At 45.2% G+C, this 27866-nt stretch overlaps 1 protein-coding gene across 1 annotated transcript; it reads left to right on the top strand.

Moving 5' to 3' along the window:
- Positions 1–27866, top strand: has2 (hyaluronan synthase 2). Its single transcript, XM_078397666.1, has 4 exons — positions 1–569; positions 11034–11660; positions 22215–22316; positions 24977–27866. Exons 2-4 carry the CDS (start codon positions 11034–11036, stop codon positions 25904–25906), a joined length of 1659 nt encoding a protein of 552 aa, XP_078253792.1. The 5' UTR covers positions 1–569; the 3' UTR covers positions 25907–27866.

Raw genomic sequence — 27866 nt, 5'->3', positions numbered from 1 at the left:
GTCAGTACACCGAAGAGGAGGAGACCCGAATAAAGAAGCCTGTTAAGATTACGCACGATTTAGTGGGAGGAAAGTGACTTCTGCGCGGACTTGGTTCTCCTGGGTTTGATTTCATCCCTGGGCGCAAGAAGCTAACTGCGAATGAATGCAAAAAGAAAGAACCAATGCGAGTATTCTAAACATATTTAAGTTTTATTTATTTTGGTAACAGACGTGTCTAGGTTGATGCTGAAAAAAATCTTCACCAGCTGGGGGAAGCAACATTTTAACCCTCTGGTGTTAGGACTGAAGATTTGATGAGTCCAGGGACGCAGGAGTGAAAAGTTGCAGAAGCTTTTGCTGTTTTTGGAAGCGTCCGTTCTCTCCGCACAAATTCAAGTCAAGCTCAGTTTTTTTACAGTTCGTGTACGTGCCGTTTGATCCAAGTGCCCCCCGAGCACAAGATGAAGCACTGACTCTATCCCGAGACTTGAACTGAGAAGACCGCACACACACACACTCGCGCACACACACGGGACAACTGTGCTTAACTCAGGAGTGAGACCACTTCAATCAGAGGACGTAGCGAGGTGGGTGAATTAGTTTTTAATTACCCGACGGACAAGATTGTTATTACTTAAATTGCAAGAGAAAACACAACATTGCGATTGCAGCATCCGCAGAGTTTTATTTTATTTTTTTCATATTTTGCAATTGGTTGGTACCAGTAAACTTTTCTGATTCTTAGTGACGGATTGCAAAGGGGGAATGCAAGAACGGTTCTTATTGAAACGGTGAAGCACTTTTGTACACGATGGGTTAGTTAGGCCCAGCTTCTAGTCTGTGGCTGGGGTTGGGTTAGACAGATCTCTCAGCCCCCCCTTTCCTGCAACAGCTATACATCTGGTAAATGTAGCAGGAGTGAGGATGGGAGAACTGTACATAAACTAGGGGATAACGTGCATCTGTCTTTCAGGGAAATGATCGCTGCTGGTAAAATCAAAAGATGCATCGGCAGGATTTTTTTTTTTTGGTAAAGGTTTGTTAATGATGGAATCTCTCTTGGAGCTTATTATTTTAGCCTTCTGATCCACTTGAGTGGAATGCATTTCAAATCATTTTTATTTTACCGCCGCGTGTAAGAGGGACTTTTGGAGCACGCTTTAAAGTCATGTTGAGGTTGCTGCTGGACTTGGAGGCATTTGTTTGAAACCGTTGCTGCATGAGTGAGTGCAAGTTACCTTGCGAGAGATGAAAAGGCGGAGAGGTTGGGGGGTTGCTGCTGGAGCTGCCTCGTTGAGAGGGGGATCTCTGGCGAGTCTTGCCCACAGACTGGTGAATGTGCGAGGGGTCATTTGCAGCGCAGCGCAGCCCAGCCCGTCCCGTCACCTCCCTATTGTGGGGCAACCTCGTGGCGCCGCCGACCTGGGGAACGCCCCCCTTTTGTTGCGTCACTATCCCATCCCACGTCACGCCCAGCCGGCCGATTGGCTGCGTGCGAAGGGAATTCCCCTCGGGACCCGGGAGCCCCCGGGAGTGACGCGTGGTGGCGGCGTGAAGGTGTGGACAACCCTGGAGAGGATGATCCACCACGAAATAAACCCGGCGACCAACCACTACATATCTCCCAACTGGCGAATATTCCCAACCACGGCAATTGACTATCCATTGGCGTCGCATATTCCCAATGCATAGACCCAATGATTGCACATTGCCATCCCCTGCATTTTCCCAATCGCTTAATCCCAGCTATCCAATATCTCAATTTATCGCATATTCCTCACCACTGGATTTCCAAGCCTGCTGAACATTCCCAACGATTGTACATTCCCACGTGGCCAGAATGAAAAACGACGCTCACTTGTCTGGAAGAGCTTGTTTCGCGTCTTCGGGCCAGACACCTTTTCGTACAACTAGAAATGTAATTTAAAGTAAGACAAAGTCGCAAATAATATCGCAGTTCTAAATTCTAAAATTAAAGTAGAACTGTTGGGAGTAGAACTGTTCCCAATCACTGGGAACAGGTTCTTCAGATGAAAGGATGTAACCCCAATACGGAAACCCCCGTTTCTTTCCCCACAGATGCTGTCTGACCTGAGTATTTCCCAATATTTTCTGTTTTTTTATTTCATTTAAACAGCATTTGTTTGTCAATGTTAATGGGTTTGCATTAGTGTTGGCAGAATCTGGGCCAGTTACTAGTGGACTTTGAATGGACTGAATTATAATTTTACCTCAGCAGCACAGTCCAAGTAGTTACCAACGCAGCCTTGTGAATTGACAGACATCTCGGGGTTTGTCAGATGAATGATATTTGGCATTGGGTGCTTAAAGACTTTACAAAGAAAGTAGTGTTTCTCGCAAGCCAGAGGGTTTGTAGACGTGGAACTCAATTCATTTAAAGATAGATGCAATCAAGTTTATCCAAAAGGAACCGAGTGTTTTGCCATTAGCGTTTTAGACTTATGTGGTGCTCTGAATCTGCCTTTGAGTTTCTCTGTGGCAGTGTATGCTTTAATCCTTGGTGAAGTTATAAATGTCCCAGTGGTTGCCTGAGAGCAAAGATGAAGCACAATGTATCACAGAACTGAGGTTTGTGTAATGTGGACAATGTGTACAGAGAATCCAGCATTTCAACTTTTCCGTCAACATCTCAGAGGAGTATTAATAGTTGCCTAGTGCATTGCAATGGAGGGAGAATTGTGGGGCGATTCTGACTCAATAAGTAGTTTGAATGTTATATTGAGCGGTCAAGAGTCAAACGGAATGGCAGCCTCGAAATAAAGTGCAGGACAGGAAGAGGCAATTGGAGCCAACTGTGTTTATCCTCCAGTGCAGACCCTCTGTAATCCCACTCTGTTCCTTTACTCTCTCCTACCCTCCAATCACTGGCCCAACTCTATAAAATCTCGACCATGCTCTCGGTTACAATCACTTGATTTCCATCTCTCCTTGTCGGGAAGTGAAATTACACGGGATCTGTAAAGTTAGAGACTATTTAGAAGTAAGTTAAGGCACAAGATATAGAGCCTTGATTGTTACATACACGGTTGCTGGGTTAGTTCAGTGAATCAGATCCAGATGTGACCCTTAACTTCCCATCTGCAGGGTGGGACTTTCAACAGAGTCTGTGATTACTGCTCACAGATGGCCCTGATTATCCTCAGAGCTTGATTTGAACATTATTAAAAAAAGAGGGTTTCTCTTAGCTTTAAAGAGAGCGGGAAGCTATAACCCAGGGTAGTCAGATACAAGGTATGAGGAGTCATCTGATGTCATTGTACAGCTTGACTCCTTGTTTGGCACCGGCAACCAGTCTCAAGTTACAGCGCCCCTAATATCTGGAGGCCATAATTCTCTCTAATAGGATGATAAAGCCTCATTAGTGCAGCTGAGAAAGGTTTGCATTGGCATAGCGCCCTTCACATTGTCTTCGTGCATGAGGTTGTGTGAGGTGATATACAGTTGCAAGCCTTTCTACGGCCTTCTCATGCGAGTGGCACTGTGGCTTGAAGAGATAGTTGTTGCTGATTGTTCCTGGTTATCATACCTTCACTCCGACATACGCTCACACACACTCACACATACACACTCAAACGTATACAAACACGCGCACTCTCACACACACACACATACACACTCTAATACACACACTCGCATATACACACACTCGCTCACACACCCTCTCTCACACACACATACATACACTCACACACACACACACACACACACACGCAAGAACCAACCCCCCCCCCCCCCTTCATCCCTCCATTTAAAATAGCCAAGGTGTAGCCAGGGTAATGCCTTCAGCCTTTCTCAAAAGTGCTGCATGTCATCCAAGCAGGCCTTTCGCCACTGCGACCACTGAAACATGCCTTAGCCCCTGGAGTGGTACTTGAGCCACCTATGTTCTGACATAGAGACCACTGGCCCTATCTGAAGTACACTCTACCCTGCATTCAGTATATTATGTGTGGGATCAACATTTGTCCAAAAATTGCAATGCAATAAATTACAGGCTGTAGACAATGTTATTGGTTTGGGCCAGATAATGCTGAACAAGGATGTTGTTTCTTAGTGCTCCAGGTGGCATGTTTTTTTTTTCTCTCTCTGAAACCCAAAGTACTTCAATTCATGATCTATCCATCAGAAAAACAAATGTTGGAAGAACTCGGCCAGTCAAGCAGTGTCTACAAATGAGAACGCAGTCAACGTTTCGAGTCAGGGACCCTTCCTCGGAACCTCAATGTATCAATAGATAGCGTCAGATTTCTTGTATGCTGTGCATCTTTTGAGATTAAAGGTTCATTAAAACAATAGAAACCAAAATTTTCCAGAGCCTTTATTTCACGGGAAGGTTTATCACTTTGACTGATTTTGTTACAGGATCAGTTTATGTGTTTAACCCCATCAAGTTTGCTGATGATTGATCCTGAAATAGTGACATTGCCATTTGAATAACCATTCACGATTCACCAATCTTTTTAATACCAAAAGGCTTTGAACAGAATTTTGTGAATGTAGTCTGCAAACAGGGTCTTACATGGTATGAGGGATCACAATAGCACCGAGAAACAATGAAAAGCATTTGAAAATAAACCTAGCCTATGTACCTTGCGGACATATCTCATGCCATGAGAGTACAGATTCCCTGCAATATCCCCCTATTGGAGCCGAACTATCTCAGCTGTATTTTCCTGCATTATTCCCTATCCTTGAGACCACACACTCAAGCAGCAAGGAAATAGGCCCTAGGGCCCAACTAAATCGTGCTATATCAGGGAAATAATCAAGAATTGCAAGGCATACGGATGCTTTGATGATTTCCTCAAATAGTTGAAAATCACAGAATAAATCGTTCTTAGGTTCAAACAAAATGTTCCTTGTATGCTTTTTAAAATAACTCCTAGAATCACCTGATTTCTTGAAATATATTGTTTTCTCATACCAGTGGAACAGAACTTTCTCATCCTTGAGTCCAACCTAACCTCTTGTGACATCCCCAGCTTTACCAATGCTTCGTGATCCAAAATGCAGACACGGAAGGAACAGCAGATGCTGGTTCATACCGAAGATAGGCATGAAATGGTAGAGTAACTCCAATGGATCAGGCAACATCTCTGGTGAAAAGGAATAGATGATCTTTCAAAACCCTTCTTCAGACTGGAAGAAAGATTCCGACCTGAAACATCTCCAGAGATGCTGCCTGACCCACTGAGTTACTCCAGCTTTTTGTGTCTATCTTCGACACTTGAATTCCCCCTCCTTACCACAGTTGATGTAGGTTGTACTCCATTGACATTGCTGGAAATCAGAACATCAGGTACTTCCATGAGGCAATCTAGATATCCAGAGGTTCACCTTGAATCTCACTTTCATAGCTGACATTTGGCAGTTACTTAATTTAATTCAAAATCTGGAGGCTACTTCAGACTTGCAATTCCATCAAGGAATGTGGAATAAATCTCCGTTCACAGAGAGTAAGGAGAACGTGGAGTATCCCTCCCACAAGGATTAGTGAAATGAAGAGTAAAGATCTATTTAAAGGAAAGCTGGATAAATACCCAAGGAAAGAAGCAATAGAAGAATATGGCAATGGTGAGGACTGGACAGAAACCCCAACCATCAGCATGGAGCAGATAGATTTGTTTTGCTGTTGCACATTGTATGTAATTAGTTACATCTTGCACTTGGAGTGCTGTCCAAAGTACTGGTCTCAATGTTACAGAGGGTGCAGAGGACATTTGTGAAAATGTTGCCACACTGGAGAAGTTTAGTTATGAGGAGACGCTGTCAAGGCGGGGGTATTTTCTTTAGATCCGATGAAGCTAATGGGAGGTTTAATCAAGGCACATAGGATTGTGGAGGAACAGATAGGATAAAACAGAAGGACCCTTTCCTTTGGCATAAAAGACAGTAACTTGGAACATAGATTTAAATAAATAGAAGGGAGTTGGGGAGGAAAGTATCACTTTCAAAAGAGTGGTGATATGTACGCTCGCTCCATTAAAGGGTGGAGCATAGACAGATAAAGAGATATAGCCTGAAAACAAGCCCTTTGCCCCACTGAGTCCACACTGACCATCGACCACACATTTATACTAATCCTACACAACTTTATTCATGCTATATAGATACCAATTCAACACAGATTTAACAGCTCACCTACACACCACGGCAATTTATTGTGGCCAATTGCCCTACCAACCCACATATCTTTAGCATGTGGAAGGAAACAGGAACAGCCTGCAGGAAAACATTGTGGCCACAGGGAGCATAAAACAGACTCCAGAAGACATCAGCCGAGATCAGGATTGAACCTGGGTCTCTGACACTGTGAGGCAGTGGCTCTACAAGCTGCGCCACTGGTGGAGGAAAAACCATTACCATATTTTAAATTACCTTGATAACCACTTGAGCATCGACTCCATCTACACTTCATGTTACCTTGAAGCAACCAACACATTCAAGATTATCCAATTTTATTCCAGTCCCTCTTCTCCCTTCTGCCAGGGAGAAGATACAAAAACTTGAAAGCATGTACCACCAGATTCAGGCACAACTTCTCTCATTGTTTGCTTTAGACTTTAGACATATAACACGGAAACAGGCTCTTCGGCCCACCGAGTCCGTGTCGACCAGCAGTCACCACCCCGTACACCAGCACTATCCTACATACTAGGGACAATTTACAATTTTATCAAAGCCAATTAGCCTACAAACCTGTACATCTTTGGAGTGCGGGGGGAATCTGGTGGACCCAGGCAAATCCCATGCGGTCACAGGGAGAATGTACGAACTCCATACAGACAGCACCCGTAGTCAGGATCGAACCCGGGTCTCTGGCGCTGCAAGGCAGTAACTCTATAGCTGCACGACTGTGCCGCACCTTGTTATCAGATTACTGAATGATCCTGTCAGAAGCTAAGGCTGTAGTCCCAATCTCCCAACCTACCCGGCATTTTCTCTGCAACTGTAATGCAAAAAAAAAGCTAATATTCTGAACTCTGGTATATTTCTGTTGTCACTGCTGCTGTACTTGCCTACGGCTTGATTGTTCTCATGTACAGTATGAATTGATTGGACAGCACATAAATAAAGCTTTTCACAGTATTTTGGTACATGTAACAATAATGAACCAATGCCAATCCCAATATAAATTCTGAGCTGAGAGTCAGGTTCTGAGATTAGCCCAGCACTCCCTTTATGGTCCAACATGGACATGTTAGGCCAAAATGGCTCCTTGCATATTATTAGTATCAATGATTCTATGAAGCAAATTAAGGAGATAGGAGCTGGGGGTTTAAAGACACTGGATATTATTTATAGTCAAGGAACATCTCCATCTGTTCCTTCACTTGTTAATCTCACAATGTCTATTAAATTCATTGTAATTGCTGGATGCTCCTTGTAAAGATTTGCCACTGAATCTTCTAAAAACACTGTGTGTATTTGTTGTATGTTGTGTTTTTCACATTAATGATTTAGAAAATCTCACCCACTTTCATTTTAACACCTGAAAGATTATTGATGATTATTTTTGGGGGGTTTAGTCCGCAGTCAATTATCAATGGAAAAATCAAGCCTTCGACACTACAAACCTGGAAAAGCATACGATTAATATTCCCCCACTAACTGAGAGGTCAGGAGACAAGAGACTTGCAATCAGGAGTAACGCGCTCCCATGCTCACGACCATGAAGTGATTTTTCTTTAATCAACCAATGTAGTAAATGGGCCAGTGATTCGGAGCAGGGGCCTGCCTGGCAAATGAGGGCAGATGACATTTCAACGTGAGCTTCCTCCAAGACAGCAGATGAATAAACACACTGAATGGCCAAAGGAAAATGAATAATGAAATGTTTGCATAAATGTAGCTTCTGTTGAATAATTGAGTCCAGTGTCCCTTTGATGGTGGGGAAGGTGAGGGGGTGGAAGCTGAAACCTAAACCCATCCATTGCTTTGGCTACAGACTACAGGAAGTCAGTCAGTCATTTCATTAAAAGGGGCTGACATCATTACAGAATACTTCAGGAGTCTCTAGCTCTATATTAAGTTGAAACAATCAAGTTTCCCGACTCCAATCAGTGTTTCACCAATAAATATCACCTGGAGGTGTCCACACTTTACAAAGCAGAAAATAAAAATCTCTAACCCTGCGATTTTGCCCTCTACCATTGAATCTGATTGTGAGGAAACAGACCCATTGGTCCTCCAAGTCCCTGCAGAGTGATTTACATGAATCACTCTGAAGAGGGGTCCCGACTCGAAATGCTGTTTGTATATTTTCCTCCACAGATGCTGCCTGGACCACTGAGTTCCTCCAGCATTTTACAATAGACAATAGACGATATGTGCAGGAGTAGGCCATTTGGCCCTTCGAGCCAGCACCGCCATTCACTGTGATTATGGCTGATCATCCACAATCAGTACCCCATTCCTGCTTTCTCCCCATATCCCTTGACTCCGCTATCTTTAAGAGCTCTATTTTGTTTTCTTTTGCTCAAGATTCCAGCATCTGATGAGGGGGGAAAGATTTAATGGGAACCCGAGGGGTAACTTGTTTTACACAAAGGGTGGTGGGTATATGGAACAAGCTGCCAGAGGAGGTGGGTATGGCAGGTACTATTGCAACGTTTAACATTTAGACAAGTACAGGGATAAGGTAGGTTTAGAGAGATATGGGCTAAAAGCAGGCAGGTGGGTGTAGATGGGAACTTTTGGTCGGTGTGGGCAAGTTGGGTCGAAGGGCCTGTTTCCACGCTGTATAACTCCATGACTATCAGCAGTCTCTTGTGTCTACATTTTACATGAATAATTTCCTAACCCATTTTATTCTACCGACATTCCCATCAACTCTCCATAGCTGCTATCACTCACCTACACACAAGGTGCAGCTTGTAGGGATTAATTCACCTACTTAACCTATCTTTGGGATTGTGGGAGCAAACAAGGGCCACTTTGTGAAATCCACACGGTCACAGGGAGAATGTGCAAACTCCACCCAGACTGCAGCAGAGGTCAGGATCAGACCCGGGTCCCTGCTGCTCTGAGGCAGAGGCTCTACTAGCGGATGAAAGATTATCAGCCCTAGAAATGCACACATTGGAACTGAATGGTTACCATGGAAACGTGTACCTTGAAATGAATTGCATTTGCACAGAAACACATGCCAGTTTAATGTTAAAGCATTTTTGAAGAGGAAAAGGCAAAATGTAAGCCAACAGAAAGAACACTGTCTCTTGAAAGGTAACATAAACAGAGACAAATGGAAAAACAAACAGTACAGCATGAAGCAGAGGCCAAGGCCAACTGAATATAGGCAGCCAGACATTGAGCAGGGCAATAGCAGTTTGCCTGCTGACTCTCCCCTTCAGTACATAGACACTGGGAGGGAAAAAATAACACTCTGGTCTTCCTGCTTCATTCAATGCCGTCAAGATCTCGATGAACTTGCGTGTCGGTGAACTGCAGCAGTTTACAAACTCTTCTGGCTCTCTGCCACAGTCACCATTTCTGCTCATTGAATATGTAAGAACAGGAAGAAGGCCATTCAGCCCCTCTGGTCTGAATGGTCATTCAGTTTGACACAAAGCTGGAGTAACTCAATGGAGAGAAGGAATAGATGACGATTCGGGTCGAGACTCTTCTTCAGTAACTTCATTCAGTTAGGTTGGGATGACCTATACCTTGACTTAATTTGAAAGATTACAAACAGGCCCATCGGCCCACCGTGTCTGTGCTGACCACGATGCCAATTTAAATATCTGTTTACAATATGGTCTCTATCACTCCTTTAAAGCTCTTACCCATTAAAAGACTTACATTTTGATATTATTAATTGGCAGTTGAGTGTAACGTTTTTTTTTAGAGGGCAAGTGTTCAAACCATCTCACCATCCTTTGTATAACCTGCCCCTTCTGAAGGATGGGACCCTCCTGTGAAGGTTCTGCACCCTTGTTCTGGGTTCCTCTCATCTGAGTGGAGTGGAGGCCAGTTCGAGGCAGTGGAGGCCAGTTCGTTGGATGCTTTCAAGAGAGAGCTGGATAGAGCTCTTAAGGATAGCGGAGTGAGGGGGTATGGGGAGAAGGCAGGAACGGGGTACTGATTGAGAGTGATCAGCCATGATCGCATTGAATGGCGGTGCTGGCTCGAAGGGCTGAATGGCCTACTCCTGCACCTATTGTCCATTGAGAACATTGTTTTGCCTGATTTATACGGTTATTTTTAAACACTTCAAAATAGATTACTATCAAACCCCAGGTAAAACAATCTTGTCTACATGAGCTGCCCTCATCGTTTCATGAGTTCCCCCTGCTTAAAAATGAACTTCCTCAGTGAATGATGGTGTCAATGATAACGGCAAGAGGGAGGAGGGAGGGGGAGTGAGTGAAAGTGAAGGGGCATGAGGGAGAGGGAGGGAATGAGTTAGAGAGAGAGAGCGAGAGAGAGAGAGAGAGAGAGAGAGAGAGAGAGAGAGAGAGAGAGAGAGAGAGAGAGAGAGAGAGAGAGAGAGAGAGAGAGAGAGAGAGAGAGAGAGAGAGAGAGAGAGAGAGAGAGAAGAGCGGGGGCGGGGGGGGAGGAAGAGAGTCAGAGAGGGGAAGGGAGAGAGAAGTGGATAAGAAAAGGATAAAGAGAGATTAAAAAAGGGATAGGATGAGAGAGACAGAGAAAAGGAGAGGGGTGGAATAATGTGAGAGTGTTGGGTGAGTGACGGAGATGGAGTAAGAATAAAAGGGAAGTGTAAAATAGAGCGAGAGAGGGCAAGGCAAGAGCAGGCAAGATATTTAGAGGAAGGGGAGAGGGAGAGTGGGAGGGGTGAGGGAGATGGGCAAGAGAGAGAGAGAGAGAGAGGGAGAGACCTATTAGAATGGATAGGAACATAGTTTACTCTTGGAAGCTACCAATAACTGAACCAAAAGAAAAGCTGGGTGATCTTGGGCCAAGCGCCCATGAAACGGTTATCCTTCATGTTTTTGAATTTGGATGGAGAAGTTTTATCAGTGCCTTGTTACGTTGTGGAAATTTACCCCTGCTTCTCTCTGACCCCACAGATGCGCTGCAAAAGCCTCTCCTCCATCCTGCGGATTGTGGGGACTACTTTGTTTGGCCTGGCTCTTTTGGTGGGTATCGCAGCTGCTTATATCGTAGGTTATCAGTTCATAGCCACGGACAATTACTACTTTTCTTTCGGACTGTACGGAGCTATCTTAGCCCTTCACCTCCTTATTCAAAGCCTCTTTGCCTTCTTGGAGCACCGGAAGATGAAACGCTCACTGGAAACCCCCATCAAACTCAACAAGACAGTGGCCCTGTGCATTGCGGCCTACCAGGAGGACCCGGACTACCTGAGGAAGTGCCTGCTGTCAGTCAAAAGGCTGACCTACCCGGGGATGACCGTGATCATGGTCATTGATGGCAACAGCGACGACGACCTCTACATGATGGAGATATTCGGCGAGGTGATGGGACGGGACCGCTCGGCCACCTACCTGTGGAAGAGCAACTTCCACGAGCGGGGGCCTGGGGAGAGCGAAGAGTCTCACAGGGAGAGCATGCAGTACCTCACGGGACTGATCAGGTCAAACAAGAGCGTCTGCGTGATGCAGAAGTGGGGAGGCAAGCGAGAAGTGATGTACACTGCGTTCAAGGCACTGGGCCGGACTGTGGATTACGTACAAGTAAGGCTATTGACCTTGGAAATGGTTCCGATCAACTCGTGTGACCATGAAAGAACTCTATATGAAATGTAGCAGATGTACTTTGCATATTGCTCCAGTAAAACTTGCTATGTTTGTTAGGTCAATGTTATAATGTAGTACATTATACCAGGCTACTACAATATGGGTTAACATATGATTAGCATTTGACGGCACTGGGCCTGTACTCGCTGGAGTTTAGAAGGATGAGGGGGGACCTCATTGAAACTTATCGAATAGTGAAATGCCTGGATAGTGTAGATGTGGAGAGGATGTTTCCACTAGTGGGAGAGTCTAGGACCAGAAGCTTTGGCTTCAGAATAAAAGAGCTTACCTTTAGAAAGGAGAAAAGGAGGAATTTCTTTAGTCAGAGGGTGGTGAATCTGTGGAATTCATTGCCACAGAAGGCTGTGGAGGTCAAGTCAATAGATATTTTTAAGGTTGAGATTGACGGATTCTTGATTAGTAATGGTGTCATGGGTTATGGGTAGACTGCAGGAGAATGGGGTTGAGAGTAAAAGGTAGATCAGCCTTGATTGAATGGCGGAATAGACTTGATGGGCTGAATGGCCTAATTTTGCTCCTATAGCCTATGAACTTTGAACTATGAAACATACCAAGGGACCGTAATTGTCGAGTCATAGAGCTACACAACATGGAAACAGGCCCTTCTCCCCCTGTGTCTCCTTTCCAATCATTAACCATCCATTCACACTAATCCCATTTTATTCTCTTGCAAATATCCCTCAACTCCTCCAGATTCTACCTCTCGCCTTTACCGTAGGCGATTACCCTACCAGCCCGCACGTCTTTTGGATGTGGGAGGAAACGGGAGCATCCGGGGGGAAACCCATGTGGTCACAGAGAGAACTCGCAAATTCCTCACAGACAGTGCCGGCAGTCAGGATTGAACCCAAGTCGCCAGCACTGTGAGGCAGCGGCTCGATCAGCTGCCATCCCCCTGCATTCAAGGAAGTTCGACTGGTTTAAAAAGTAATTATAACTTGCAATTCAGAGCAGATAAGCCTGAAAGAAATGGTGATATGGGGAGGAGATGACAACATGTACATTCCACCTCTCCTTCCTCCTGCAAACCATCCCCCCAAAAAGTAATCTGCCAACTGTCTGGGATGGGTTTCGGTTTCCCACAAGAAGCTGTGTTAATAGCCAGCATTGGCTGGAACAGTCTAGTGCTTGTTAATACCTAGCACTGATTGGAAGGAGAAAGCTTGGGCTGTTTGCAGACTTAACCTGGCATTACAGAGCAGTTTACCAGAACCTCACAGTGGTTCAAATAGAGCAGCTTTGAAATAAAAAGCACCACACTCCGCCCCCACTCCCACTGTCAAATGGCCCTCCTTCCTGAACAAGTCTAGACGTTCTGTCTGTTGTCACAGGGAGAGTCATATCGAAGGCCTGAGCCTTCCTCCACTTGAGTCCATCCTGCACAGGTCCACCAAGAGACGTGAGGAGTGAACAACAGGGACAGGCTAAGCTGTTCTTCATCCCTTCTAACTTGTCGGTCTGCAGCAAACCCTAGTAAACCCTAATCAGGTGAGAGGGGGAAGATTTAATAGGAACCTGACAGAAAACATTTTCACTCAGAGGGTGGTAGGTACATGGAACAAGGTGCCAGAGGAGAGAGTTGAGGCAGCTTTAAAAAACACTTGGACAGGTACATGGATAGGAAAGGTTTCAAGGGATATGGGCCAAACGCAGGCAAATGGGACTAACTTGGATGGGTCGGCATGGATGAGTTGGGCCGAACAGCCTGTTTCTGGGCTGTATGACTCTATAAACCTGATGGATCAGGGCTTAATACTAGAATTGCCCAAGTTGCTCTGGTACAATCACCACGATGGAAAGGTTTTATTCTTGCGATTAAAATCTAGCTGATATAGTTTTATTTTTATTTGTTTACCCGAAGGAGCTTATGTGTCTCAAAATATGATCTACTTATCATTAGAATTCCTTATAATATTGTGAAATATTACAGCTTAAACAGGTTATTTATGCCAGTGAACCCACACTGCCTCATGCCAACCTCCTCTCACCCCTCCCCATTTCACTCCAAAAAAAACCTGAAAATGTTTGAAACACTCAACAGGTCAGGCGACATGGAGAGAGAAACAGAGTTGGTGTCAGGTTGGAGAACCTTCATCTGAACTTGGACAGAGAGAGAAAACAGCTTAGTTTTATGCTGCAAAGAAGATAGTGCAAGGGTTGTAGGATAATGGAATGTAAGTGGTAGGATAAGGAAAAATGGTTTACATGGGAATAAGCTGCTAATGAAGATCTTTGGTTGATAAGTTAATGAGGGACATGGATATGTGGGGAATGGAGGGATGTGGATCATGTGCAGGCAGATGAGATTAGTTTATCCTTGTATTATGTTCAGCACAGATATAGTGCACCGAAGGGCTTATTCCTGTGTTGTATTTTTCTGTACTGCAGTCTGAAGTTCCGACCCAAAACATTACCTACTCTTTTTCTCCAGAGATGCTGCCTGACCCACCGTTACCCCAGCATTTTGTGTCTCTTCAGTATAAACCAGCATCCGCAGTTCCTTCCGACACTGTATTTTTCTTTGTTTTATGAGGGGAGTCACAGAGAGTAAAACATCAAACACATAAAAACTGGGAAACACAGGTCAGAGTTCAGGGAAATGTTCAACAGGTCAGACATCAATGGAGAGAGAACCATAGTTATAAGTCAGAGAAGAATGGGCCAGCACTGAAGCAAGTGAAGAAAGCAAGTTGCCTGCAATTGTTGAAGTCAATGTCCAGGCCTTCAAGCTGGAGAGTGAGATGCTGTTCCTCAAGCTTGCATTGGACCGCAGTATAACAGTCCGAAAGCTCAGGATGGGAGCGGGAGGGGGACTTAAAGTTTCAGGCAACAGGAAACTCAGGGTCGCCAAAGCAGTTACCCAATCTGCATTTGTTTTCTCCAATGTAGCAGAGACGCAGTGAAGTGCTAGTGAATTGCTACCTCAGCTGGAAGGAATGTTTGGCAGTGGGCGAGGGGAAGGGAAGAGGTGTTGCACCTCCTGCGGGCTTTCGAGGCATACAGCACAGAAAGAGGCCCTTCAGCCCAAATTGCCCATGCCGACCAAGATGCTCCATCTGCACTAGTCCCACCTATCAGCATTTGGTCCAAATTCCTCTAAACCTTTCAATAGACAATAGACAATAGGTGCAGGAGGAGGCCATTCGGCCCTTCGAGCCAGCACCGCCATTCAATGTGATCATGGCTGATCATTCTCAATCAGTACCCCGTTCCTGCCTTCTCCCCGTACCCCCTGACTCCGCTATCCTTAAGAGCTCTATCCAGCTCTCTCTTGAATCCTGTCCATGTACCTGTCCAAATGTCTTTTAAATGTTGTTAAAGTTTCTGCTTCAATTACCTCCTCTGGCACCTTATTTCATACACTCACCACCTTCTGAAAAACTCGGGCTCCTATTAAATGTTTCCCCTCCTGATCCTATCCTCCTCATGATTTAATACATCTCTGGAACTTCATCCCTCAGCCTCCTGAGCTGTAAGGACTAAAGTCCTAGCCTAACCAACCTCTTCTTATAACTCAGGTTTTCAAGTCCTGGCAACATCCTCGTAAATCTATACTGCACTCTTTCCAGCATAACGACATCCTTCCCATAGCAAGATGACTAAAACTGAACACAATACTCCAAATGCGGTCTCACCAACATCTTGTACAACTGTGGCATAACATCCCATTTCTATATTAAATACCCTAACTGTTCAACGCGCCAAAAGTGTTCTTGACTACTCTATCTACCTATGAGGCCTCTATGTACCTGCACTCACTTCCTCTGCTCCACAACACTCCCCAGGGCCTTGCCATTCACTGTGAAGGTCTTGCCCTGGTTTGACTTTTGTTCCACAGGATGTGTTTACAATGTAGTACACACTGCTTGCTGATGTGGTGGAGGCAGATTTCATTGTGGCCTTCAAGAGTGAATTGGAGAACTATACTGCGGAGAAAGATTTGCATGGTTACGGAAAAGGACCAAGTAAATTGTCGTGGGAGAGGGCAAGCACAGACACGATAGACCAAATGGCCTCCTTCGGTGCCGCATATTGATTCTATTACCTCCACTGTATTATCACCAGTGAGTTGTCCAGGCACTTTGAGGTTAACACATGAATGTGAAGTGTGAACATAAGAACATAAGAGGTAGAAGCAAGAGTAGGCCATTTGGCCCATCAACCTGCTCCACCATTCAATAAGATTATGGGTGACCCAACCTCACCACTTTCCTGCCTGCTGCCCATCGGCGTTGACCCCCTTATTGAACAGAAACCTGCATTCAGCAATTAAGTCAGCCTTAAGTGGACAATCCCTTGTCTGATACTACAACCCTGTGTCCCACTTCCCCACACTGGGGATAACATCCGTTCGGCCTCCACCCTTTCACTTTCCCCCAGAGTTTTTCATATTTAAATAAGATCACCCCCCATTATTTCCGGCCCACTAACGCACATTTAAAAAGTGTGCGGGCTAGATGTTCCCGCTGGCTGTCCGAGATGTCTCATTCCTTGCACTGTTATCAGTGAGATTTATCTAGTGTCCAGAGAGCTTCAGGCTGAATGGAGGAGGCCAAATCCTTTATGAGACATGCCGATCCATAGCAAATAGATAGCAGGTTCTCAAAAGTGAACTATAAACCTTGCCCTGATATATAGGGTAGTCAAGGGCCCATTCCCCAGCTTAAGTCAAAGCACAGGCTGTCTGATTGTAAATAAACTGATACCAATCTAGTTCATCTACACAATGGAGACAAGTGCAGTAGACAGAACTTTTGATGTAGCAACGTGATTCTTCCTCAGTAAATGGGTTCCAGATTGATCCTGTCAGCAGCTAATGCGAGTGGGAAAATATATCTATCGGCAGTGAAGGTGGGTTGTGGTAAATGGCTTTCAGATTGTCATAAATCTGGGGAACTGTTTGCAGTCTACAAAAGGAACAATAGAAAGCTTACATTTTAAACAGCCGTTCAATTCATTCATTCAACTTTATTCAGCAGCTCCCCACCAAAGCCCAAGAGTTTTTCCATTGGTTCAGGAAATGATACAGAGCAGGAAAATTCCACTGTCTCACCCCTGAGCTGGAGGATCGATGGGACTCTTAACCATCGATAGTGAGACTCTACCTAAATTGTGGTTTTACCAAAAATGTGTGTTTCACAATCTCTGGCCTCAGGTGCAATGATTTAGTTTAGTTTATTGTCACATGTACTGAGGTACAATGAAAAGCTTTTGATGCATGCTAGCCAGTTAGTGGAAAGACTAAATATGATTACAATCGAGCCATCCACAGTGTACAGATACATGATAAAGGGAATAGTGTTTAGTGCAAGATAAAGTCCAGTAAAGTTTGATTAAAGACAGTCCAAGGGTCTCCAGTAGGGTTGCCAGCTGTCCCATATTAGCCGGGACATCCCGTATTTTGGGCTAAATTAATTTGTCCCATATTAGGCCCGGGGGGGGGGGGGGGGGTCACTGTAGCCCCGGATGCTGATGGCCCCGACGCTGTAGGTCCCCACAGTTTAGGTCCCGACACTCTAGGTTTCCGACATTTTAGCTCTGGACAGTCTGGGCCCGGAGGCCAGGGTGCCACCTAACGGAGGTTGCATAGCAACCAGCCTCCCGGCCGGGGCAGCCGCCGTTGGTGGAGCGGGAGCACGTGGCGGCTGGCTGGGTGAGATCACGTGGGGCAGTGATGTCACCTTGTCCCGCATTTGGGAGTGCGATAGTTGGCAACCCTACCCTCCAGTGAGGTGGATAGTAACTCAGGACCGCTCTCTAGTTGTTGATAGGATGATTAAGTTACTTGATAACAGCTTAGGAAGAAACCGTCCCTGAATTTGGGGTGTGCGTTTTCACATTTCTGTACCTCTTGCCTGATGGGAGAAGGGAGAAGAGGGAGTGGCCGACCGGGATGAGTCTCATTGTTGATTATGCTGGTGGCCTTGCCGTGGCAGCATGCAGTGTAAATGGAGTCAATGGAAGGGAGGTTGATGTGGGTGATGATCTTGGCTGCGTCCACAATTCCCTGAAATTTCTTGCAGTCTTGGATGGAGAATGGGCGGATTATCTGATCTTTTAAAACAAATTTGTATCAAACAATAATTTATTTAATTACAATCACGATACAAAACAAACCCGTGGTAACACACCCACCACCATAGTACAAAATCACCAAATTATCTAGACACTAAATTTTCAAACAACTATATTACAATCCTTACAAATATACTAAATAACTACTCTCCAACTATGTCCCTCTCCACCCGGGTGCGGACGTAACCCCGGAAAAGGGGTAAGCATCCGGCTCGGGCAGAGCCCTCTTCCGCTTGGCGCCGAGACTCGCAGATAGCCAGCTTAGCCAGGCCCAGGAGCAACCCAACAGAGCAACCCAACCAGGACATCTTCGGACCTACCCTCTTCCCTGTGCACGGGGTGTCCAAAGATGAGGATGGTGGGTGAGAAATGCAGCCAGAAGGCAAGGAGCAGCCCCTTTAGATGATGGAACAGGGGCTGCAACCTCACACACTCCCCCATATACATGTGGAACACAGACTCTTCCAGCCCGCAAAAGTGGCAGGCAGCTGGCGAGTCTGAACCGCGAGAAAAACAGGTTGCAGGGGACTCGATCTGTCAACCCTTGGTTTCAGGATATCGTCAGCTCTTCCTGGCCTGAGTGTCTGTGCCCACCCTCTCGCTACCTCCTGAGCTCGCTGTCCTCCCTCTTATCCACACTCCGTCTCTTTCCCCACCTCATCCACTTCCAAGGCTTGTCTCCTGCACTCCCATGCTCTCTCCCCTTCCTCTCACTGACTCGCGGGTCATCTCCCCAGCATTCTACCCTCTCAGCCCTCAATGTTGGGCTCTTGCCCCTCCTTCTCCCTCCTCCTGAGCTCCCTCCCCAATCTATCTCTCCCTTCCTTTCCTCGGTACTGGAATGACCACCCTCCCCTCCCCCCAATCTTGTTCCCTCCACTCCCCTCCATACTTCTGAGCTTTCTCTTTATCAAAAGTATGCCCAGACTTTTGGCATAACTGGAAGTATAAACATCGCTATTTTACATTATGCCTTATCCTTAACTAGGCTGAAGCCTTTTGAAGTTGATCCCACTGTCTGGTGCGGCAATAATTGACATCAGACTGTCGAACATTTGGCAGAGGAAATTGAAAATGGAGAACCAAGCACTTGAGCTGTTGAAAAATAAAATCCTTTTGAATCAGATCAGCTTCAATGACTGCTAAATAAAGTCTTGAAGACACACGGCACAGAAACAGGCCCTTCATTCCACTGAGTCCCCTCCAAAGAACCACACTTTTACACACTTCTTACCCAGGCCCATTTTATTCTCCCTACGTAACTCCCCCAGACCCTTACCACCCAGCAGCATGCAAGGTAGGGGCAGTTAATCTACTGACCTGCATGTTTTTGGGATGTGGGAGGAATCTGGAACAGTAGAGTTGCTGCCTTATAGAGTCAGAGACCCGGGTTCGATCCTGACTACGGGTGCTGTCTGTATGGATTTGCACGTTCTCCCCGTAACCACATGGGTTTACCCCAGGTGCTCCGATTTCCTCCCACACTCCAAAGACAAACAGATTTATAGGTTAATTGGCTTTGGTAAGCGTTGTAAATTGTCCCTGGTATGTAGGATAGTGCTAGTGTACGGGGATCGCTCATCAGCGCGTACTCGGTGGGCCAAGGGGCCTGTTTCCACGTTGTATCTCTAAACTAAATGAAACTAAACTAAACTAAACAATGCATCTAGGGGTAGGCCATTTAGAACAGAGATGAGGAAAAACTTTTTCAGTCAGAGAGTTGTGAATCTGTGGAATTCTCTGCCTCAGAGGGCAGTGGAGGCCAATTCTCTGAATGCGTTCAAGAGAGAGCTAGATAGAGATCTTAAGGATAGCGGAGTCAGGGGGTATGGGGAGAAAGCAGGAACGGGTTACTGATTGAGAATGATCAGCCATGATCACATTGAATGGCGGTGCTGGCTCGAAGGGCCGAATGGCCTACTCCTGCACCTATTGTCTATTGTCTATTGAATCCCACAAGGTCACAGGGAAAATGTACATACTGCACACCAGAAGTTGGAATCGAACTTAGGTCACTGGAGGTGTGCAGCAGCTCCACCCGCTGCACCTCCAAAGCCCCTCTCCCATCCAACGAGAAAATATCCATGTAAAAGAGTGTCTGCTGAGACCAAAACCGGAGAGACAGTGGCTGAAGAAGTTCCCTCCTTTGTCAATATGAAGGAAAGATTTGGATCTAAATTCAAGGTTGTTCATGAAAATCTTTATCGAGTTAGTTACAGATGAATTGGTTCCATTTTTTGGGTATGTTATTTGACGTTACCCACAACTACATAACTATTAATGTGTAGGAAGGAACTGCAGATGCTGGTTTACACAGAAGATAGACACAAAATGTTGAAGTAACTCAGCGGGTCAGGTAGCATCTCTGGAGGAAAGGAATACGTGATGTTTCGGGTCGAGACCCTTCTTCACACTGAGAGTCAGGGGAGAGATAAACTAGAGGTGTGAAATGGTACAAAACAGGTCAGAGCCGGCACCGATGGCCAATGAATTTTGTCCTACATTTGTTCCATCAGGGAGGTTTTGCCCTGTCCTCTCCTGAGTTACTACTCATGGAGTAAGCCTGGAAATTGGCCATCAGTAATAAAGCAGACACTGCAGCCTAAACAGGCAGTTCTGATTGTTCCTCCACTGCTGCTATATTACCAGACTAGTAATCCAGTTTTGAACAATCCAGATACCCCAGTTCACATCGCACCATGGCAGCTGTGGAATTTAAATTCAGTTAGTAAACCAGAGAATGTAGAACAATACAGCACAGGAACAGGCCTTTCGGCCCACAATGTGTGTGCCGAACATGATGCCAAACTAAACAAATCCCTTCTGCCTGCAAGAGGTCCATATGCCTCCATTTCCTGCATAATTGTATGCCTATCTAAAAGCCTCTTAAACGCCACTATTGTCTCTGTAAATAAATCAGGTTTGGAACAATAACTGGTAATGATAACCATAACACCAACTGAAATATTGTGAAAACCTATCTGGTTTAGGAATGCCCTTCAGGGGAGGATATCTGCCATCCATGCCTGGCCTGGTCCATACGTGACTCCAGACACACATCATGTGCCAAACTCTATAATGGCCCCTGCTCGGTCCTGGTACATTACTCAGCTGCCACCACCTTCTCAAAAAAATGTTACACTTGCCAGCAACACCCAAAACCCACAAAATGAATAGATTTTTAAAAAACATGCAGAATCTTCAAACAGGGATGAGGAACAAGCATCCTGGTTGATATTTGCTCTCCTGTGATTTGTGGCAGTTCTATTGAGAAGTCCCACTGCATAATGGATTTAGCTTGGGATCATTTCATTCAACGTTCTCTCGGGTGGGAAGTCAGGAGGAAGGCAAGTGGTCCCAGTCCACCAGCTGCTCAGACTGCCGACCAAATTTATATCAATGGATTGCAATATTGTCTGAGGTAAAGTCTAAGTCTTCAAAGTACAGGGAAGATGAAGCCATTAATGTAAATGAGCAGAGCAAAGGCAGTGTACAAACCCCGAATTAGAAGTACACTGATCGAGTCATAGAGTGATACAATGTGGAAAGGCCTTTTGGCCCAACTTGCTCACACCGGCCAACATGTCCCAGCTACACTAGTCCCACCTGCCCACATTTGGTCCATATCCCTCCAAACCTGTCCTATCCATGTACCTGTCTAACTGTTTCTTAAATGTTGACCAATGTTGAAGTTGAACAATGTCTTTGTTGCTTTTCTTACTTTGTTACTTTAGTAGACACAAGGAACTGCAGATGCTGGAATCTTGCACAGAACACAAAGTGCTGGAGTAACTCAGTGGGTCAGGCAGCATCTGTGGAGGACATGGATAAGGCAACGCTTCTGAAGGAGGGTTATGACCCAAAACGTTGCATATCCATGTGCTATACAGATGTTGCCTGACTCGCTGAGTTACTCCAGCACTTTGTGTTTTGTAGTGTTACTTTAGTAATGGCTGTTTGACCATATGCAAAGCAAGCATGAAACATCACGATGTATTCCCAACACTGGATGGGAATCGCCTCCTCCATCTCCCCCGAACCATTCCCATCTCCTTCCCAACATGTTAGCTGCAATCTAACAGTTGCCTCCAGGATCACTGTAGAGAGGTGAGAAGAGCCTGGTGAGGACACAGATTGGCCTGTTTCTGTGCTGTAAATCCAATTCTTAATCTTGGGTTAATGTTGATCGTACTCTAGCGTTTACCATTTTTCATTTCGATGCGAAACCTAGCTTTACAGAAAAGAACAGGGTTCAACTTTGGAAATGGAAGCAAATGGTGTACGTGTGGATTTGGCAAGTGGCCTGGAGCAGCCTTTAATGCACTGCTGTGGAGAATGTGCACGGGCCTGATAGCAGTGCCGAAAAGCTTAACTACACTTCCCTTCTTTCTGTAGGTATGTGACTCGGATACAATGTTGGATCCTGCTGCAACGGTGGAGATGGTTAAGATCCTGGAGGAGGACCCAATGGTTGGTGGAGTTGGTGGTGACGTACAGGTAGGGCAGCAGTTGAGGCTGCTTATGAAACTGCTTCACTCCAGACACTAATGACAGAGAATGGGTGACTATGACTGACCATTAGGAGGCAAGATGGAAGTGTTAGGAGAACGGAGCACCTCTGTTATAGGCCAAACGGTACTGTTTTTTCACCATGGCTGAAAATTTCAATGTACTGCCCCTTGAAATGGTCTCAATGGAAAAGTTCTGTGGCTGCTCTACACCTTATTGTCCCAATTTAATGGGCAGACCCACAAAGTCACAGAGTCATACAGTGTGGAAACAGGCCCTTCGTCCCAACTTGCCCACACCAACCAACCTACTCTATCTAAACTAGTCCCACCTGCTTGCATTTGGCTCATATCCTTCCAAACCTATCCTATCCATGTACCTGTTCAAATGTTTTTTAAACATTGTCAAGTCAAGTCAAGTCAATTTTATTTGTATAGCACATTTAAAAACAACCCACGTTGACCAAAGTGCTGTACATCTGATTTGGTTCCAATAGAAAAAAAATGAAAACATACAATAGCATGCAAACAGTTCACAGCGCCTCCTCAATGAGCCTCAAACGCTAGGGAGTACAAATAGGTTTTGAGCCTGGACTTAAAGGAGTCGATGGAGGGGGCAGTTGTGATAGTATGTGCCTAAACTACCTCCTCTGGCATCTCATTCCATATACCTATCACCCCTTGTGTTACGCAGTTGCCCTCAGATTCCTATTAAATCTTTCCCCTCTCACCTTAAACCTATGTTCTCTGGTTTTTGATTCCCCTGCTCTGGGTAAAAGATTGTACATTTACCCTACCTATTCCACTCATGATCTTATGCACCCCTATAAGATAACTCTCATCTTCCTGCACTCTAAGGAACAAAGTCCTAGCCTGCTCAACCTCTCCCTATAGCTCAGGGCCTTGAGTCCTGGCAACATAATCCTAAATCTTCTCTGCACCCTTTCCAACGTAACAACATTTGGTGCTGAGGAGGGAGTGATGGAAATCGGAAGTTAAAGCGATTTAGCTGATTAAAGCAGGGTTAGAAGAGTGACCTAGGGATGGGTATGAAACTTTATTCGTTTTAGCGAGTGACTTGAGTGCCAGGAGCAATGGGGTTGGGGGCAAAAACACAAGGCTTGGGAATACCCCTCCATTTCAGCCACTGGAATCCAGCGGGCAGTGGGAGGTGTGGGATGAACTGTTGCCGATAATGGCCATAACCCTTTGACTCTGCTCCCCTTCTCCAATGGCTGCCAGCAACTGTTGACCGTGAGTCCAACCAGTTCTGGGCACCAGGTACCATTACAGATAGCAAGGCCTGGCAGGGATACAGAGATTTACTGAAACACTGTGGGTGAGGCACTTCAAGTCACGTGGAAAGAAAAGCTGGGGGTGTTCTCCTCAGAACAAGGAAGGCTAACAGGAGATTTGTTTATCTCAACATAATAAACTCTTTTGATAAAGAATAAGAACAGATTCCAGTGGTAGAAGAGAGGGTTAACAAAAGAGGACAGGCTGCAAACAATAGGCAGAAGAACCAGCGGGGATAGGGGTGAAGGTTTCTTTATGCAGATAGTTACAATGACTTGAGAACAGGCTGCCCAAAAGCAGTGGCAGAAAATGAAGCAATCAAGTCAGGAGTGGAGAGTGTTAAATTGCCATCAGCACTAGGACCAGAACATTGAAATTCTTACTTGTTGCAACTTTATAGGCTCATTAAATACAACAACACAACACAACAAATAAATAAACAATAAATTATCAGTTATTTCAGATAAACCAGACCATGATAGTGCAAGCAAAAGTACATAGTACAATCTTAGCAGTACAAAGTCCATTGTAGTTCAATACTGAGGTAGGCGTGTGTTTACGGTTTTGCAGGGTGTTTCAAGAGCCTGATGGGTAATGGGAGGAAGCTGTTCATGAATGCAGGAAGTGATTGTCTTTGGGCTCCTGCACTTTCTTCCCAACGGTGGTAGTGATCTGAGAGCGTGGCCAGGGTTTTGTGGGTCATGACGATATTAGCTGCCTTCTTGAGCTTGCCGGATTAAAGTTGAAAAAGAAAATATTGGTCGGATACAGGGAAAAGACAGAAGGATTCAGAGGCCAGCAGTACATTCCTTCCTTGGGTGCATAGCCTTTTGTGCCTTAAACCGTGATGGATAGACCCCAAATAGTTTGGGAAATCCATTTAGGCATGTGACAGATGCTATACAAATGTAATTTAAAGGGGGGTGAGGGGTGATCTTATAGAAGTACCTCTTATAGAGATGGATAGATCAGGTAGATGCACAGAGTCTCTTGCCCAGAGTAGGGAATCAAGAATCAGAGGGCATAGGTTTAAGGTGAGAAAGGAAAGAGATAATAGGAGCCCGAGGAGCACATTTTTCACACAAAAGGTGGTGGGTGTATAGAACAAGCTGCCAGAGGAGGTAGCTGAGGCAGGGACTATCACAATATTTAGGAAACATTTAGATAGGTACATGGATAGGACAGGTTTAGAGGGATATGGGCCAAACACAGGCAGGTGGGACTAGGGCCATATTGGTCAGTGTGGGTAAGTTGGCCAGAAGGGCCTGTGTCCACAGGGTAAGACTCTGACTTGAAACCCCTGTTTTTTTAAAGTGTAATAACAATTGATTTCTTTTTTTCACCAATTGCCAGATTCTCAACAAGTACGAGTCGTGGATTTCGTTCCTCAGTAGTGTCAGGTACTGGATGGCTTTCAACATCGAGCGAGCTTGCCAGTCATACTTTGGGTGCGTGCAGTGCATCAGTGGGCCTCTGGGGATGTACAGGAACGACCTTCTGCACCAGTTCATGGAGGACTGGTATAACCAGGAGTTTCTGGGCTCACAGTGCAGCTTTGGTGATGACCGGCACTTGACCAACCGGGTGCTCAGCCTGGGCTACGCCACAAAGTACACGGCGAAGTCAAAGTGCCTCACTGAGACCCCAACGCAGTACCTGAGGTGGCTGAACCAGCAGACACGTTGGAGCAAATCCTACTTCAGGGAGTGGCTGTACAACGCCCTGTGGTTTCACAAGCACCACCTGTGGATGACCTATGAAGCAGTGATCACTGGGTTCTTCCCCTTCTTCCTCATCGCCACCGTCATCCAGCTCTTCTACCGGGGAAGGATATGGAACATCCTCCTGTTCCTCCTCACCGTGCAGCTGGTGGGCCTCATCAAGTCGTCCTTCGCCAGCTGCCTGCGGGGCAACATCGTCATGGTCTTCATGTCCCTCTACTCCATGCTGTATATGTCCAGCCTGCTTCCCGCCAAGATGTTTGCCATCGCCACCATAAACAAGGCGGGCTGGGGCACCTCGGGAAGGAAGACCATCGTGGTGAACTTCATCGGGCTGATCCCCGTGTCACTGTGGTTCAGCATCCTTCTGGGAGGGCTCATTTACACCATCTACAACGAGACGCAGGAACCCTTCTCTGAGTCTGAACAGACGGTTCTGATTATTGGGGCCATACTCTATGCCTGCTACTGGGTCATGCTCCTAACCCTCTACATCGTCCTAATCACCAAGTGCTGCCGGCGAAGGAAAGAGCAGAACTATGACATGGTACTCGATGTATGATGTTGGCATGTCGACACATCTTTACCATTGATAGGCAAGTGAAAGACTCCAGCATTTGGTGGCATTATCAGGCAAATGCTCCCCCCCAGGATATGAATCGTTGCTGCTTCAACTTTACGAAATGCAATAGTGTTCATATGGCTCATGCCAAAGAAACGTAAAGGACGTGAGATCTACACACGAGCCACACTGAAGGGACTAATCTGTGTGGAACTATTACGACTTGTTCTGATGTCGCTGCACTTTGTTTTCCTCATTGGACAAATTGCTTGATGGTGCTTCAGAATACCTCACTGATGGTACTTGTGGATAATAAGGTGGAGATCAATGTTTGGACACTTGAATCGATTCAATTGCTCACTCCCGCGGGCACAACCTCAGCGAGCCCATAGTCATTCAAAGCCATACAGACTGAGTGAAGGTGAGCAAGTTCCGGCTTGCAACTTTTTGGCTTTCTTACTCGTGGAAAGTGCCTCTTGCTTAATTTTTGGCCGAAGTTGTAGGATTCCTCTGTAAAGTTTACTTTTAATATTTGAATTTTCCAGACTAGCGGACTGAAGAGATTTGAAATCTGCATATCTTATTATTGTCTTTTTTGTTTTAATAATGAATCCAAAAAAGTTTTAATTGCAAATGTTAAACTTTTGCTTGAATGACTTATGTGAATATCTGAACAAAAATGTGAAAAGTTTGAGCATTTCTGACGTGGCAGTTAAAAATGAGAGCAAATAGAAACCTCCACTCGCAGCGTATGAAAGTCTAACTAGTCTCCAGTCAAGCACTAAAGTGGGTTGGACAACACAACACATCTGTGCCCTGCCTCAGTATGTTGTAGATGTTTTTATTATTATTTAGTCCATAAGCATAATTATTATAACACTGGCTGCTCCATGGTGACTCACTGGTGAGGCTCAAGCCAGTTTGGAATCCAAATTTGGGATCGCAGGGTTGTCCAGCACCAGCACTGGCTGGGGTGAGGAGCGCTCTACAGAACAACACCTTGCTCAGGAGTAAGTTGAAGAGAGGGGTAATGCCAAAAGGTATTTCTCCTATGTGAAAGTTAACAAAATGCACAGTCCCTTGCCTGCTGACGATAAACGAAGATGCAAAGCAAAAATCCTGTGGACCAAATCTAATCTCATTGACACAGTGTGAGTGAACCACCTTTATCCAAACCGTGGAATTATTGAGGAATGATTGCATACCACTATTAGAATAGAAGAATGCACCAGATAAATTTAAGGTCACAAGTGAGGCCTGTTCCTCGGCAGATGCACTGCAAACAATTGGTCACTGAAAAGCTGATCTTTAACGAGTGAATCATAGATTAGGACTCTTGTATGTATTTTTGTTTCTTCCAGAGAAAGGCTTCTCTCGGTTTCTCCTACCTGTGCCACCCATCCCCCGTGAGTATTTACACATCCTCCACAGAGTATTTACACATTTCACGAACGAGAATGCCAAATGCACATGAGAACACTTTCAAGTGACATTTTTTTTGTTGAAGGATGCAATTCTTATGTCTGTCTTTGGTTGATGGGAAGAAGGGTGGAAATAGGGTTTGACCATTTCTATCCCGTGTGAACACATTGTCAGGAGTGTGCAAGACTTTCGAGTGAGAGCTGGAATCCATAAGTTTGTATCTGGGATTATGAGTATCTACAATGTGTCTGCTAAACATTGACATTTGTTTACATTTTCTTGTTAAAATTGACTTAATTTTCTGGTAATTATAAAACAAAAATGGTAATTATCTTGATGTATTCAGCAGTATTGCGATTTTTTAAAAAAACGATCATTTTTGACATGTTATTGCAAATAATAACCAAAAATGTACATGCAAATCATTAAATCTCATAAGTTTGCAAACATTTGACAAGTCTTTATGTAGTCTATATCATTCCCCGTAGAATGTTATCATAGCTCCCTATATTTATTTAAGTTGCTACATATTCCAAAA

This window comes from Rhinoraja longicauda, chromosome 4, assembly GCF_053455715.1.
Source record: "Rhinoraja longicauda isolate Sanriku21f chromosome 4, sRhiLon1.1, whole genome shotgun sequence".
Taxonomy (NCBI): Eukaryota; Metazoa; Chordata; class Chondrichthyes; order Rajiformes; family Arhynchobatidae; genus Rhinoraja; species Rhinoraja longicauda.
Note: the sequence above shows the minus strand (reverse complement) of the source record. Positions and strands in the feature narration are given on the sequence as shown.

What these genes read in the sequence shown, in the direction of transcription:
- has2 (XM_078397666.1), top strand. Translation starts at nt 11,034, where the DNA reads ATGCGCTGCAAAAGCCTCTCCTCCATCCTGCGGATTGTGGGGACTACT. An exon ending in GGACTGTGGATTACGTACAA is followed by an intron (nt 11,661 to 22,214) that starts GTAAGGCTATTG and finishes TTCTTTCTGTAG; the next exon opens with GTATGTGACTCGGATACAAT. An exon ending in GAGTTGGTGGTGACGTACAG is followed by an intron (nt 22,317 to 24,976) that starts GTAGGGCAGCAG and finishes ACCAATTGCCAG; the next exon opens with ATTCTCAACAAGTACGAGTC.